This window comes from Mastomys coucha, unplaced genomic scaffold (assembly GCF_008632895.1).
Source record: "Mastomys coucha isolate ucsf_1 unplaced genomic scaffold, UCSF_Mcou_1 pScaffold15, whole genome shotgun sequence".
NCBI classification, from domain to species: Eukaryota; Metazoa; Chordata; class Mammalia; order Rodentia; family Muridae; genus Mastomys; species Mastomys coucha.
The window spans coordinates 96,037,750-96,054,914 of NW_022196897.1; the positions used below are offsets into that span (position 1 = coordinate 96,037,750).

General features: G+C 37.4%; 1 protein-coding gene across 1 annotated transcript in view; it reads left to right on the forward strand.

Moving 5' to 3' along the window:
• Positions 1–12,828, forward strand: part of Slc5a12 (solute carrier family 5 member 12) — a 43,767-nt gene extending 30,939 nt beyond the window's left edge. The window contains exons 11-15 of the mRNA XM_031373597.1: positions 4,036–4,122; positions 6,754–6,920; positions 7,858–7,961; positions 10,650–10,777; positions 12,540–12,828. Coding sequence (XP_031229457.1) covers positions 4,036–4,122; positions 6,754–6,920; positions 7,858–7,961; positions 10,650–10,777; positions 12,540–12,692 — 639 coding nt within the window. The 3' untranslated portion in view covers positions 12,693–12,828. The remainder of the gene's footprint in view (positions 1–4,035; positions 4,123–6,753; positions 6,921–7,857; positions 7,962–10,649; positions 10,778–12,539) is intronic.
• Positions 12,829–17,165: the final 4,337 nt, after the last annotated feature.

Below are 17,165 nucleotides of genomic sequence, written 5' to 3' on the forward strand. Positions count from 1 at the left end.
ATGATCTTTTTTTTCTCTTTTTCACTGTGATTAGTAGTTTAGAAATATCATCCAATTTGAGGAAATTATGAGTCTATGAAAAAAATTGAGAGATTTTTCCATTTTCAGCTTATTTGTAATTACAGTGAGGCAGGTTCCAGAGGAGGCAAACCTCCTCTAGTGACTGATGGAAAGAAATCAGTATCTATAGTGAGTGAGTTAAGATAAGTGGACTCATCCTTCTGTTCTTGTTCAGTTGAATATTCTGGCCCAACTGACTTGATTGGCTCAAGTGAGTGCCAAACAGTCCACACAGCATGGATGCTGGCAGGTTAGCAATGGAAACCCCTATCTTGTCTTTCTGGTGAGATGAGTGTCTATACAGTGATCCACACATTTCTCTTGCCAGATCCGAGTAAATAAAGGAAATTGTTGTTTTTTAAACTCTACCTTTTCACTATTTGAATATAGTAAATCAATATGCAGATTCTGATTTTCCATATGGAAACCAACAGAAACTCAAGTCCCACACATCTGAATGACTGGACAGAGTCTTCCTCCTCTTCACAAAAGCCACCTGTATACATGTGTCAGAAACTTGTAGGTGATGCTGATGACCATAATTTTCAGTGCCATAAAAGCTAAATCACTTCTTTTAATTGATGTTTTTGTTTGGCGTTTCCTATATTTAAGTTTGGTATTCAAGTCCTGCAGTATTGTTTTAGTGTAGGAATTTACGAAATGTGTCTTGAAAAGTTTCAGTCTGTGAAATGTTCCAAGAGAGACAATTGCTATGGTCAGGTCTCATGTGCAACATGTCACACATAGGGTATTCTCTTAATACATGTGATGAAACATATAGTAGTATTCTGAAGGCTGTGAGGAATCCAATGGCTAGGAAGGCTGTCTATCTCGAAATAGTGTGCTGGAGGATGCAGGGTGGGGATCAGAGGGCAGGAGGAAGGCTTTTTCAGTAATGAGGGCCTCAGAGATCTTCCAGTGAGACATCTCTGATTTATACCTCTTTGCTCTTCTAGTTTTTAATCTTCTGCCCATTTCTTATGTAGTATGTTCTGATAATCACTATTGACAGACCTGAATTAACTAAAGATGTAAAATTTCAACTGGATTCCTTTCAGAAGAGGAAGATACTAAAACTAGTGAAGTGATGACAAGATTCATTATGATTAAAACTCAAAAGCCTTTTAAAATTCCTGAGAGTTAAAATGTTGTCAGACATCTTGTCATATAATATTTCCAGACGTTTTTATTGCAACTAAAGCAGATCTAAATCTTAAGCATTCTAACATCCAGAAGCCATGCAACAAAAATCAAAGCTCCATAGCAGGGGACAGCAGTGACACATACCATGAGAGTAGTGGGCATTTCAGGGTCATCCCTGATATGTGGTACACAAACATGTTTTTGAGTTTTCTTTTGGAGTCCACATTAAATCCTCACCAGAAAAACGTTCTAGAAGTGGGTATAAGATGCTCTTCTGACATTTTAAGCAAGTTAAGCAGAGCTAAATGCCATTAAGAAGCCCTGTAAGCACAACCAGAGCCATAGAGTACACAGTTGTGTATATTGTGCACTAATTGTAGGAGGAGCTCAGAAGGAATGTAGACTTTGTAGTAGACACCAAGTGAGACTAGCTTTAAGTTTGTCTCCAGATAAAGGCACTGAATGACAATAAAAGGAAGCAAAAATAAAATTCTGTTGCCTTCATAGACTACAAATACACACACACAGGGAACGTGTGTGTATGTGTGTGTGTGTGTGTGTGTGTGTGTGTGTGTATTTATATATATATATATATAAAAAATCGAATCTCTTGGATTGAATTTCTGTTGTTCTTTTTCTCTGAGACATAAGGCATTGTAAGTCCTCTCTCAATTAAAGAGGAGATAAGCATCTTTAGTATTTTATTGCCTCTTCTCATAATAGCTAGTAATTATCTTCAAAACTAAGCTGCTACACAATGATGAATTAATACTACCTTCAGCAAAGGAAATACCACAAATACTATATAAGACAGTGGAAAAAGTCTTAATCTCATATGCCTCTGTCTTATCAAAATGACAATAGAAATTGAATTCTTTGAAAATGAATCAGGAAAAGAAATCATAATAAGTATATTACAGCTCATATTTCTGGAAAAAGAACATAAGTTATGGCTAGAGGAAATGGGAAGATTTCTTGGACATTTATATCTTTATATAACAAGAAGAAAGTGGAAATTGAATAAATATTTCAATGGCAGAAACTTCATCAAGTCTTAGTATTATGTAGTAGGTTGAGAATTCAGTCTAATTGTTAAAGATAGGCTCTCTCAAAGCTAGTTTATTCTTTAAATAAAATAAAGAAGGTGTTATAGTAATCTATCTATCTATCTATCTATCTATCTATCTATCTATCTATCTATCTACCCATTATTTTCCTATCTATTTATTCTTCATATTTAGTTATTCAAGGAAAGATTTCCATGTGTAGCCCTGGTTGTCCTGGAACTAGCTCTGTAGACCAGGCAGGTCTCAAACTCACAGCCTGGTCAAAAAGAGAGTTCCAGGACAGCCAGAGAGGGTTGTTACACAGGGGACTCTCTGCCTCATAAACAAAAACAAAAACACAAATAACAAACAAACAGACAAAAACCAGGCCAAACTTAAAATCTCTTGATATTTTTTAAAGACTACTTTTGTTAAAAAACAAAAAAAGAAAGAAAAAGTAAAAATGTAGAGCCAGACAAATCCAAAGGTTTGTATGACCTTTGCTCATTCTCTAAATGAAAATAGACTTGAGTGTCTTTCTAGCAGCCACAAGTTTCTTTTTTACAAACTCTGTTTACTGTCACTGTCCTGGGTGAGTGTTGGAATTGAAAGAGTTATTGTCCATAGTGTATGGATGGATCTTCTTGACTGTCTATGGTGAATCTTCTTGACTACCCATCACCTGGGTGACACATGACAAACAAACTGTTATGAGATCTTGGGAGCATTCTAAAGCTTGGATCCTGATATAAACTCCACATGGTCTTGTACAGATATAGAAAGTACTGCAACAAAAGTAGTTTTATGTGTTGTATGTGCATGTGTCTGTGTATGAGCTCATTGGCACAGTTCAGTGCATTTCTATTTTTCAGTTGTTGGAAGGTCTCAGAGACTCTTCATGCTGAAACATACTTTCTCAGTTTTGCCACATTGCTATTTTTTCTTATGTTTCCCATGCATTTACATGGACATAATTATATAGACTCCAGAAAACCTGTTTTTACTTATGTTTATACTATAGGTAGTCCATATACCTTAAGGAAGTTTTTTGGTTCAGTTATTTAAAGAATAAAAGACATGAAAATGCTCTACTCAAAATTTCTTAATATCCAAGCAATATATTAAGATAATATCCATAAATGTAGAGAGAAATCAAAGGAGGAGTTACAGGGTTTCTGATGGTCTCCTCATTGTGTTCTACAGACATTTTCTAGGAACTGAGGTGCAACGGGTGGAATGTCAGTGGCTGCATTCCAGATAATTATTATCCAAGTGACAAAAAATTCAAACCAAGTTAAAACACTTGATCAGCCATGTAGGATAGGAAAAATCAGTTATAGGTTATTGATACAGTAAATCACTTAAGAAACAAACAAAATCTCTTCTATGGTGCTGGGAATTAGATCTGGGGTCTTCTGAGTTCTAAGTGAGTGAAACAAAGAAAAGCCTATTTGCTATAACAAGATAATGTGGCTCCAACAATTTCAAGTTTATCAAACTGCTATACTCTAAACACACACACACACAAACACAAACACATATACATTGGTGTGTATAAGCATATGTATAGCTTTATGTGTGTGTGTAATGGTATGCATATACAGATGCATATCTATCTATCTATCTATCTATCTATCTATCTATCTATCTATCTATCTATCTATCCCATATGATTAATGATTGTGGCTTAACTTTATCCTAGGTTCAAGGAAGGGATGCTGGTGTGAGGGGAATGTTACAAATGCTGTTTCATTGTCAGGCTGATCTGGTCTGCTTTGTCCAACAGGCTGCCCTCAGCATCCATGGCATGTGCGGGGGACCGATGCTAGGTTTATTCACTTTGGGACTTGTGTTTCCTTTTGTAAACTGGAAGGTAAGGATTCAATACCCCTCTTCATAAGCCCAGTTAAAGTGGGCCCTTTTCATTTTCTCTCTCCTCTTCCCCCGACTTGGGAAGGCTGTTCAGTTTTGCCAGAAATCAAACAAACATCCTTACAAGCAAATAAAACCCCTGAAATTCATGTCACCTGTATTTGTATTTTACAAACGTATACATATTCAGAGGTATAGAATTAAACAGGATGTAGCTCCTCCTACATTAGACTATACTGAAACCTGCTTAGAACAAAAGACAAATTAAAGAAGAGGTGGCCTTGAATGGTCATATGCCAAATAATTAATACATAGAAATGACAACCAGATATTCTCACATATAGCTCTTTCTCTGCATGTCTTTAAATAAATACAAGTAGAGTGTTTATCAAATGCAGGCCAGATCAAAACATTTTAAGAGAAGTAACATAGCACCATTCAGAATCATTTTGAATATAAATTTCTCTAATTAAACAGTCACTTGTATTGTCATCTTCTACACACTTGCATGCACAATCATAGAGACTCCAGAAAGTCTGATTACATTTATGTAAAAAATAAGAGTTTGAAGGCCCATCTGGTTATACACATACAGCTATCTGGTTTTTGTTGATACTATTCTAGCTAGTTTTGTAGAATTAGGTAGTGAACTTGGATATATAGTGAACATTTGGGCATTTGTAAAACTTATGCCATCTTATTAGAACACTGAAAATTTCTTCTGTGGTATTTGGGCTTATAAAAATGTTAATATCATAGATTATAATTTGTGGTAATACCTAGTTACTAAACCCATACCTTCAAAAGACATGTTGAGTAATGTATGTTTTTGCTAGAATACATATTATAAGAAAAACAATAGCCATGCTTATGTGGACATAGGAAAGACCCACAAGGCCTCAGCTCTATACAAAGAAATACAAGCAACTAAGGACTAGTGAGAGGGGACAAATAGCCTTCCCCAGGGAAGAGCATATGAATTGGTTATCCGATATGGCAGGGTTCAGAGGAAAACGAAAGGAGAATGATATGGTTACATTATAATCTCAAAAATAAGAGAAATAACAAAATGGAGATTATCCTTGTTAGTATGCCCTAGTTCTTCTAATTATGCAAAAAAAGAATGCTGTTCTATATAGAGGATAGTAAATATTACGAAGTTGTGCCATCTCTTCTGTTCACTGACCTTAACTACTAAGAGACTGTAGGAACAGCTGCAGTTTCTGCCTCAACATGGCTGTCTTGGTGGCTACCCAAGTCGAAGTTTACCAGTGGTTTTTACTGTTAGGCTGAGTTCAGGAAATTTGATCTAGTATAAACATAGCTATATAGCTGGCTTCCCGTTTGGGGATAGGACCTGCAATCTTAGAGGGTTTGGACATTGTAAGTAGGTAGAAACTCAAGGTGCTTATATTTAACAACACATTAATATTAAATTTTAATGTCCATCAATAAAGTCTGACTGAACCACAACCAAACTCTTGAGTTTGGTGTTGTCCATGATTCTTTTGGTACAAGGGCCAAGATGAAAAGCTGTTATATACTTCATAGATTATAAAGCCTAAAACATGTATCTGGCCATTTACAGAAGTTTGCAGACCTCTTGTCCAGGCCAAAGCACAAGTATTCATTTACACATGTTGATTTTATTTCACCAAACAACAATGGAGAAAGCATTCTGAGTTCTTACAAAGGACTCCTTTTGTGCATAAGGAAACTCAAAAAGCTGTTTTCTTCCACAAAATTCTCAGCTATATAATGGCAAACTGTGGGTGGGTGGGTGGAAGGGAGTACCCTCATAGAAGCAGGGGGAGGGGTGATGGGATAGGGAGTTTCCAGAGGGGGAAACCGGGAAAGAGGATAACACTTGAAATCTAAATAAATAAAATATCCAATAAAAGAGAGAAGCATCTAATGTCACTTTCCCAGCAACCTTAGTGTTAGAATTGTTCCACTTCCTTACAGGATAAGTTACCCATCAATTTTCAACTGTTTATTAAGAAACATAACCTTTAAATATTAAATGAATAATAAAAATACACTTATTCAAGCTTAGAATCAATCAATTAATCAATCAATCAAACCAACAAACGCAAAACTAGTGTCAGGAGATTTTCTAACTTGTGAAATGAAATCAGAGCCAGATACTATACTTTCTGTATAGTATCTCTTGATAAAAATTGACTACGATGTCTCAAGCTTTAATAGCTTCTGTTCTTCTATTGAACACCAAGGCTTCAAGAGTAACAGGAGGAACAAACAGATATCAGAAAAAAATCACTTAAGGAAAACAACTTATTCTTACCTAAAATAACTTTATTATCTGGTAGTGGGTTGTGATTCAGTGCTAGAAAATTGGTCTAGCATGCATAAGAGCCTAGAATCCACACCCAGCACAGAAACTAAGTAAATGAATAAGTAAATAAATCTTGCTTTCTGAGGGTTGAAATGAAAGCAGTTTGAGCTGTTTCAAATGCATGTGACCAAGATTTAAGGTGGACAGCTTGGCTCTCCCCAGTACACAACACCTTATATCACTATTCATACCTGAAAAAGCATTAGCACTTTATAGCAATAACACAAGGAAAGTCTTCCCCTAATCCCTCATTTTCTTGTATTTTTCTCCATCAAGGGTGCTCTAGGAGGACTCCTTACTGGAATCACATTGTCATTCTGGGTGGCCATCGGAGCTTTCATTTACCCTGCACCAGACTCTAAGACATTACCTTTACCTCTATCAACAGAGCTTTGTGTCGAATTAAATATAACAACAACAGTAGCCCCACAGCTTTCCAGCAGGTATGAATGCTGAGTTAAAAAAAATCATATTAAGTCATACTTCTAGGTTGGATTCAGGAAAACATAACCACATAGCTAACTTCCTGTTTGGAGGTATGACCTGCAATCTAAGAATGTTAGATCACATAATGCTAATTATACTCTACAATCTAAGAATGTAACGTGTATTATATATATATATATATACATATATATATATATACATACATATACATATATATACATGTACATATACATATATACACACACACATATATATATACATATATATATATGTATATATATATATATACACATCAAGGTTACACAGAGTTCTGCAGGTATTCAGAGTTCTGTATTCAGGTAAACAAGAATAAAAGTAGTGTATTGGAGGGCTGAAGAACAGATGGAGGTGTTGATCCTACGGTAAAGTATCTGAAGGCTATGCTCTTTCTGTGTATCTATAATCCTCTGCTCCTTTCCCATGAAAGCTTTGACATGTCTCTTTGGAGACTTTCTCTTAGTTCATACACATAGGCAAATGTCTGTCACAATTTTTTCCAGTAAATCTGGTGTTAATGAAAAATTGAAAGGTAAGTAACTGACAAAGAATGAATACACAAGTGCCTCATTTCAAAATTTCTCTCTCTCTCTCTCTCTCTCTCTCTCTCTCTCTCCCTCTCTGTCTTCATCCCTCCCTCCTTCTCTCTCTTTATAAATACTTGTATATGTACATATATATCTATATTTATAAATCAGGGATGATATGAATTGTGAATAATGAAAAGTCAAAGTAGTTCATAATTATTTTTTATTAAAGAATTAAATAGCAAAATATGAAATTTGGGGATTTTAAGAGATGCTAGAACCTAAAGGGAACAGTAAGTGCCCCTGAAGTGATGAGTCCTTATTTCTGAACAATGAACATAGTTGATGACATGTGCTGCTTTTTTCACAGACCTGTCCTAGCTGACACTTGGTACTCACTCTCCTACCTTTACTACAGTGCTGTGGGCTGCCTGGGATGTATAGCTGCTGGGATAATCATCAGCTTCCTGACAGGTAGGTTAGCCTCTTTGAGGCTGATTTCACACCATTGTTAACCTGGCAGCCTCACAGATTTGCTTCTAAGGGCACCACAAAAATGCTCTCTTCCTGATGTGCTTAGTCCTGATGCGACTAGATGTCCCAGGGTGGGGTAGTACCCAAACTGGTCTTGCCCTTCTTGAAGGGGAAGGGGATGGGGTAATGGGTATAGGGATTTGCAAGGGTAGGTCTGGCAGGAGAGAAGGGAGTCGGGGCTATGACTGGAATGTAATATGAATTAAAAATGTAAGTTATGAAAAAAGTCTTCTCAAAGAGCCATGCCTACCATCTTTAGGCTGATCCCCCTCTCTCTCCCTCTCCCTCTCCATGTCTCTCTCTCCATGTCTCTCTCTCCATGTCTCTCTCTCCATGTCTCTCTCTCCATGTCTCTCTCTCTCTCTCTCTCTCTCTCTCTCTCTCTCTCTCTGTGTGTGTGTGTGTGTGTGTGTGTGTGTAAAAATCAGAAAATAAGTAAGACATTTTGAAACAATCCTGATATCACACCAGGATATAAGAAATTCTTTGAAACAGCAAATATGAAAGAAGGCTGAATGCTAAGTAATACTATTTTACATTTTAATACTATTTTACATTCAGGATTTCATTATAAGGCTTTGAAGCTTGTGTACTGTGCAGGGGGACCACAAAGAGGAAAAGAAGTGGGTGGATTATAAACTATGCTTTATTCTGCTCTCACAGGGTCTGTGCCTTGGCACAATATTGCTTTTGTTCAGAGGAAGAGGAACGAAGGTTGCAATAAAAGTAGTGATATTGGTGGCTGGAGACATATATTAGTGGTTAAAATCACTGGCTGCTCTTCCAGAGGACCAGGTTCAATACCCAGCACCTACATTGCAGCTTCCAATTGTCTGTAATTTCAGTTCCAGGGACTCTGAGGTGCCTTTCTGGCCTCGGTGGCAATGCAGGTTCATGGTTCACAGACATGAATGCAGACAAAATACCTATGCACTAAAAATAAAAATCAGTAAATAAATGAAAAGCATAGTAATATTTTCCCTTCAAATCTTGCTCTATTACTTTATAAAACTCAGTTATTTGAAACTTTTCTTACATATCGTAGACAGACTGAAATAGGCTACTTCCATTAATGCTTGCTCTTCAAGGTCCTATTTGTGAAGGATGTTATAAACCTAGGATTAAGGAAAGTATAGAGATCCCAAGTTGAGTTACAATTTTTTTTTTTTTTTTGATTAAAAGGACCAGATTTTTTTTTGGTTTTGGTTTTTTGTTTTTGGGTGTTTTTTTTTTTTTTGGTATTTTTTTTATTTATAAAATTTTTATTAGATACTTTCTTTATTTACATTTCAAATGATATCCCCTTTCCTGGTTTCCCCTCAAGAAAAAACCTCTATTCCCTCCCCTCTCCCCCTGCTCACCAACTCACAGTCTCCTGCTTCCTGGCCCTGACATGCCCCTACATCAAGTTACATTTTCATTCTTTTTTGTTTGTTTGTTTGTTTGTTTGCATTTTTCTTAACCTTCCTGCTTGTGAAACTGAGCTGCTGTCCTCACTTCAGGATCTACTTCCTGTCTCCCAACCTCTTATTTTTTGATTTTAGAAAATAAACAACCAAACCAAAATGAAACAAAACACCCAGAACCTAATTAATATGAAACAAAGAACTCTTTTGAAGGACTCCAGCCTGACCTAGCACAGAAAACGTGGCACCAATATGTTTTGGCCTCCCCCCCCACTTTCCTCTCTTTGGTTAAAAACCAATAGATTGTATTCCTAAAGCTAGCCCCCAGGTTCCATTCCCTTATTTGGACACTGACTCATTCCTGAGACAAAACACCAAGGTCCAACAATTAAAATGTATTATCTGCCTAACATATCCAATCAGAATTTACCCACTCATCCTAACACAGATTCCCTGTACTTTTTTCTTAAAAACCCACTCCTGCAAACAAACAAACAAACAAAAAACAAAACAAAACAAAAAAACCTGCTTGTGCCTTTGTCTGATTCAGAGGTAGCCTGTGACCCCTTGCTTGCCCCTCTAGGGTGACAAATCTTCTTTGTGCTGAAAATTTTGTTAGCAAATTTTAGGCCTTGGTCTGTATTATATAAATTATTTTTTACAGTGTTTGATATCTAGTTGTCTATGTACCACCACCTTCCTTGATTTAAAAACATTTGATCCAGAAGCGCACTGACATTCTCCATTATGGGAGTCAGCCTTTGTACACCATCCTCTCCCTCTACCAATCTCTCTCTCTCTCTCTCTCTCTCTCTCTCTCTCTCTCTCTCTCTCTCTCTCTCTCTCTCTCTCTCTCTTATTAATACTGACCTAGATTATCCTGGAAATATATGATTTAGATAAAATTTAAGAAAGAAACAGAGTTTTCATGTTATTTCTTCAGTTGACCTGCAAAATTTGCTAGTAGAGGAATGTTTTTCAAATAAATATGTTATCACAATTTAACTTTATAGTCCTGAACTGTCTTGAATTGACAGTTCGTGAATTTATAACTGCTAGCTCTCACCTCTCTCTTAAGTCTCCCCATTTCTATGGATCCACCTCTCAAGCTTGTTTCCAAGCTGTTCGAATGTAACTCAGCCTTTAAGTTGATACTGCCTGTACTGAAACGAGAGGCCTGGAGCACTTTAGCCATTTAATCCGTCTCCTTTTTCCTTAATAGGCAGGCAAAGAGGCAAAGACATTGACCCACTTTTAATAAGACCAGTTTGCAATTTATTTTGCTTTTGGTCTAAGAAATACAAAACTCTATGCTGGTGTGGAGTTCAGCATGACCGGGAAACTGAGCAGGTAAGCAGATGAATGAGCTTCTTAAAATAGGTGTTGATTTCCCCAGTACTTCCTTCTCCCCACACTCTACCCATACCCTCTACCCCCATCCCCAGCTAGAGAAGTGGCTCTGGGGAGGACAGAGGTGTATGTGTGGAGAATAGGAAAGAGTGGAGGGAGCGAAACTGCTGCCAGGGTGTAATACATGAGGGAAGAATAAATTAAAGAAAAATTAAAAATCAACAACAAATAAGCAAACAAGAAACAGCTATTGGCTTACTACGTTCTCAACCTTCAGTTGAGTTTAATTTTCTTAACCTTTCTAATGTTGAGAACCTTCAATATTATTCCTCATGTTGTGGTGACACCCCTACCATAAAATTCTTTCCCTTGCTACGTCATAACTGTGTTTTTGCTATTGTTATGTATTGTAATGTGAATATCTGTGTTTCCCAATGGTCTTAGGTGATAATCTTAAATAAGGAGTGTCACCCCTGGGGAATGCCCTTCTGCCCCTTTGCAACAACTGCTAGTGAAAGGGCTATGAGAATGGAAAACAGTAAATGTCAGAGCTTGAAAGGATCAAGCTTTTGACTTCTGAGCCCCATAGCTGTCTTGAAGTGTGTGGGTTGATGGGCAAATGTGCCTCATGGCTGGATTGTTGACACTGTAAGTGATCAATTTCCAATGTCTCTCTCTCTTGCCCCTGTGAGGTTAGTTCCAGGAAAAAATATCAAATTAAGTTTTAGAAACAGAACAAAATACAAGACACAGTCAAATGTGCTCCATGAGTTCATGAGTTGGAGAGTCAGACAGCTTAGGGTCTAACCCTGCTTCCAAGTCTTGTTTTCCTTTTGTTTAGCTTTTGCTATTTGAGAGCTAAAGAAGATGATTATACAGAGTGATATAGACACAATTTTCTAATTCTATACCACATTACATTAGTTATTTTTGCCTATTAACTCTTACAAAAATTCCTGACAGAAACTCTCAAAGGAGGAGTTGTGAGTTTTTACTGCCGTTTGTTGTGTTTTGGTTTGGTTTTGGCTTTCAGTTTCAAATGGTCCAGCCATGATTGTGTAATCCCACGCACTTGGACAGATTAGGAGATTAGTGGGAACATGAGAAGGAGCAGACTGTGGAAATCCTGGTGGGATGAAACAGAAGGAGTGTGAATACATGTAGGAGTCAGAGCAAGATATAGCCCCAAGAAAAAGCCCTGAGTAATCTAGATGGGCTCCTCTATCCCTGAGTAATCTAGACGGGCTCCTCTTCTTAAAGAGTCACAATCCCCCAACAGCATCACCAGCTGATGTGAAGCTGTAAGCAAAACTTCACATTCAAACGATAACAAGTGGGAATAGTGGAAAGTTACAGTCAAAGAAACATCAACTATGACTAACTTCCTTAGGCCCCTTTTTACCCTAGAAGTACATTTATGTTCGACAGACTAGAGACCCATAAAGTCTTGCCTCCTCATCAGTAAAAAAGGTATGAGCTCTAAGTAAATCTCACTGACTGACAATGGAGAGCAAGCTGGGAAACAGCAGAAGAGTTAGGCTATACTGACCCTTGTCAGGAGGAGGCAGGATATGCTTTTGTATGTTCTGAACTCCAATGTTAGGATTGTGAGAGGATGTGAGGATGTTTAGGAAAAGTAGAAACTAATACAAACCTATCTTGGTCATCCTTCATAAAAGAGCAGTAGTTACACAATGTTCCCTAAGTTGATTTTAAACATGTCAAGACTGGCTTTTAATAAGTGGCTTTCCTCAATCCTCAGGATTACCTGGACAGTGACAGTACCTGGAAACAAGGGGTTGAATCTGGCCTACAGAATGGACTCAAGCAAGACACCCTGGCTCAGACTCCAGGCTACAACCCCATAGACAAAAGCTACAGCAACAGTGTGCCGGAGAAGACCACTTATTTCTAGGACAATACATGCGACTGATAATATCCTTACACACATACATGCCTGTACTTCATGTCACTTCTTATTATAGCCTTGTGTACAGATTCTTGTCAGCAAAGAAGGATCTCCAATACCTATTTATACTTATTTATAGAAATGATGTGACTCAGGATGTTCTTTGGGAAGACCCAAATTCAGGTGAGAAAAATCAGCAGAGGCCTGAAGTTCTTAATGACACGTGACCCAACAGGACTGAGTTTGATCATGATGAAAGGAGTTAGAGTTTCTTTGATTCTTCTCAGATTAAAACTCTGGGTTTATTGTCTATTTGTTTGTAGGCTTTTGTTTTGTTTTGGTGCTGAGAACTAAGCATAGGTCCTTTCTCTTACAAAATATCTGCCTGACCACTTACCCTAGTCTATATTTTGAAGTTTTAATCATCAGAATATCGTGGTGAGTTAGAGGACAAACGTAAAGGAGAATCTGCACATTCAATGCTGCTCTCACAAGGCTCATAAAATAGCAATGGCATCATCGCCAACCTCGTGTCTCACATGTATGTAGACACGTAGACATAACCATGCCTGCCTTGTGGCCACAGCCAGAACACTTTATTTCTCTTAGTATCCTCATACTGCCCCTCTTATGCATTCTGTTAGTTGTTTCTTCTGTTGGAGCTATTATGACCAACGTTTAAGGGTAATTTTACTAAGTACAAGGGGAGAAGAATCAGTCTTCAGAGTGGAAGCAATCACCTATAAATATACTATTCACTTTGTATTGTTGAAGCAGTGTTTCTTAATTTCTGTCATTTAAAAATGATAAATTTGGAGCTTGAAAGATGGCTCAGTAGTTAGGAGAACTTGTTGCTCTTCCCAAGGACCTGTATTCAATTCCCAGTACCTAAGTTGAGTAGCTTATAGCGGCCTATAATTGCAGCTCTCAAGGGAATCTAATGCCTTTTTGTGACCTTCATTGACATTCACCCTCCTGTGCACATACCTGCGCGTAGATGCACACATTTACACATAATAAATAATTAAAACATTTTAAGTGGAAAGAAGTCTGTGCTTATCCAAAAGTTAAGAGTCTAATCTATAAAGCTGAATAAAGGGGAAACCATGCTTTATTGAAAGCTGTGCGGACGCACAGCATGTTTTAAATGAACCCCGTAAAGGACATACCATTTACAGCAGAGATCATTAGCAGCAGAGTTTTATAAATTATTTAAAGAACTCATCCAGGTCACATGTGCAAGCTTAAGTCACTCCGTCAGATGCAAGCACTATATTAGTTTTAGCCTGGAGAATAACCTTAAAGTTCTGCAGCAGAACTCATCCAAACTGAACCAATATGTCTTTATGTAGAAGCAGAAGGAGATATGAAAAAAGAAACATTATACAGGTTGGGAACTGTATTAGTTGTGTGATGAAGTGGAAGAAAACTGCAAAGTGCACAGTCAACAAACTCAGCAAGTGCCATCACCTTCTCTTCCGTCCCTCAAAGGGCATCTCGGAGTGGGGTTACAGGGCCAGGCGTAGTGTAAATGGATTGAATATGGGGCTGTTTTGCCATAGAGTGTCCAGAGACTTCTCATACAGTGTGTGAGTGGTGAGTTTCTAGACGTGGAAAGTGTACTAAACTCTATGCTAGCCTTTGTGCTTTTTGTGTATAATTGCAGACTCTGGTGAGGATAAGAATATCTACTTCACTAAACTCCCTTAGATGATTGACATTCTCTTTGTCATTTATTTGGACCAAAAAGCCCAAAAAGTAGTTTCTTGGTTGGCAGAAGGTATCTGAATCAAATGGCTTAGACTCAAACATGAGTTCTGACACAAATTATCTGGTCATTTGGAGGATAGACTTTTTAAGAGTTTTAGTTTATTTTCCAATTGAAAGAGATAGAAACTATTTTTATTTAATGGAACTATTGTGTAGTGTGTGAAAAAAATGGGGTTCCTTTTGACCAAAATTGTTTCATTGTTTCTCTTTGACAATATTGACTTAGTACGTGTTTTACTAGGGTGCTGTGAAAAAAAAATAGAACTGATGAGATTTATATAGTGACAAGTCAAAAATAATATCCTGAATTACCAAACACTGGATTTTGTGTTAGAATATCCATAAAACATTATTAAAAGGTCCAAAATGGGATGGATCTTATATCCACAAGTTCATTACTGGAAACAACATGCTCTATTATGGTTTATTAAGTCTTACATTTGTAAATTCTAGCCTTAAGCAACATCCTAAGCTAAGTTAGTAACTCAGTACACAGAAGCAAGGGTGAATCTTAAACAGAGGCAGGGGCACAGAGTTGGCTTTTGTTTAATTTAAACAGCATTTTCTGAGTAATTTTAGTATTTTGTGACCACAGTATTTCAACAAGGATAGCAAAGCCCACAAACTGTGTTGCTTTCACACAAGCATTAAAAACAAGTATTAGCAAAATGTTTTACAATCTTCTCAGAACATCAGAAAATACACATATCATGCAAAGTATGAGTTTTCTGTCATCTGTTCTCTCAGTCTAAGTTCAGATTTTTTCCAGAATATTTCAGAAAAAATTCCAAACTTGTTTAGTGTCTGTTTGTATATTTATAGATTCCATATACTTCACAAGCAATTGTAGCTTTCCATTGATAGAAAAATCACTGCTGGGCTATTTCTATTTATAGCTTTTGAAAAGATTGAATGTTACAGTTTCAAACTCCTGAGCAAGTCAATAAAGATTCGCAAACATGTGAATGACACTTAAAGGTGTACTTTTCCAATACAATATTTTGGGGGTTTGATGTACCAGAAGTCTTCAAATAAATTTACACTTGGGTGCACGCCTTTAATCTCAGCACTTGGGAGACAGAGGCAGGTGGATTTCTGAGTTCGAGGCCAGCCTGGTCTACAGAGTGAGTTCCAGGACAGCCAAGGCTACTCAGAGAAACCCTGTCTCAAAAAACCAATATATATATATATATACTTAATAGAAATACAACTGTTTGGTTTCGGACCCAGGTACAAGGGACTGAATGAAGTGCATATTTTACATACCAAAGCAGATCTGGTTCTCCAGGTCTTCAGTCCCTATCTGGCCCTAACCCTGAACTTTCCAGCCCAGGGGCTGGGCTGTCATTCCCCTAGAGGCTCTTCCCTATATAATCCAGATATTTGGTCTCTCCTCTCTTTTCTCTGTGCTCAGGTGTCCTGCCTCCCTCCCTCTCTCCCTCTTTTCATCCCTTCCTTCCTCTCTCTCTACTACCACCTTTCCCCATGGTGAACTCCTGGCCTTAATCCTTGTGGCCAAGAATTTGCCCACCAGAGAGCAGCTTCCCAATTAAATCTGTCTTTAATATAGTCGATTTGAATTGGGTTATTTCACTGGCAACAGAGAAATAACCTAGAAGATGGTGACAAGACCTGGGAGAAGTTGAGTCCCAGCCTGACGGCCTCTGTCTTTCCAGGCCACGTGGGGAACACTTCTGACCTTCTATCCTCCACTGGATACATCGTTTCTTCGGACTCTGTGAGTACCCATCCCCAGCGTTTGCCAGAAATCCCAACACTACTGACTGCTGAATTGTCATCCAGATTTGTAGTCTGAGATTTAAGGAAGGATTTCTGAGAGAGTAAACCTCAGATTAGAAGTCTCAATATCAAAGGTTCCCCCAAAACAATGCACATAGAGAGAAGAGAAGAGAAAAAGAGGAGGAGGAGGGGAAAGAGAGACGGGGGAGGGGAAAGAAGGAGGGAGGATGAGGAAGGGGAGAGGGAGAGGTACAAAATGTCAATCCCTTGTCCCAGATCTGAAACCAAACAATAAACATTATTGGGAATTTCAGTTTTTTTCTTGGCAAATTAGTGAAAACAAACCAAACTAAAGCAAACCAACCAACCAACCAACCAGCCAACCAACCAACCAACCAACCAACCAACCAACCAAAAAATCCTCAACCTTATCTTACAGAAGAAAATATTAAACGATACTTCTGTTTATCAATTGGAAATCTCATGGGATGTTTTTGTTTCAATAAAATTTAACAGACCTTTGTATTGAGGAATTCTGGGATACTTTTAAATCTGATGTATTTTTTATATATAGCTACTTAATTTTGAAGAACATATTTAGAGGATGATGGATGTATAATTAAGGTTATTTAAATTGTTTCTTTTAAAAATGAATTCAGATTAAAAAAAACATTGAAACAACCTTTGTAATATTTCCTAGGAATGGGTGCAACATGATCTACTACTTTGAAAACCTTTCTGTAAACTTTAGAGACTAAGGTAGACCAGTCAGCTAACCAGTAAACATGATATAATAAGTTTGTATATACTTCACCATAATATAGACAGTGTTTTGGATAAAGTATGTTATGTTAGGTTTATTTGATCCTTAAGGAGCACATACAGAAACACAAATACGCAAGATCCAAAAAAGGTCTCATTTATTTTTATGCTCAAAGATGAACTGAACTTCTTTGTGCTCTGATTAGA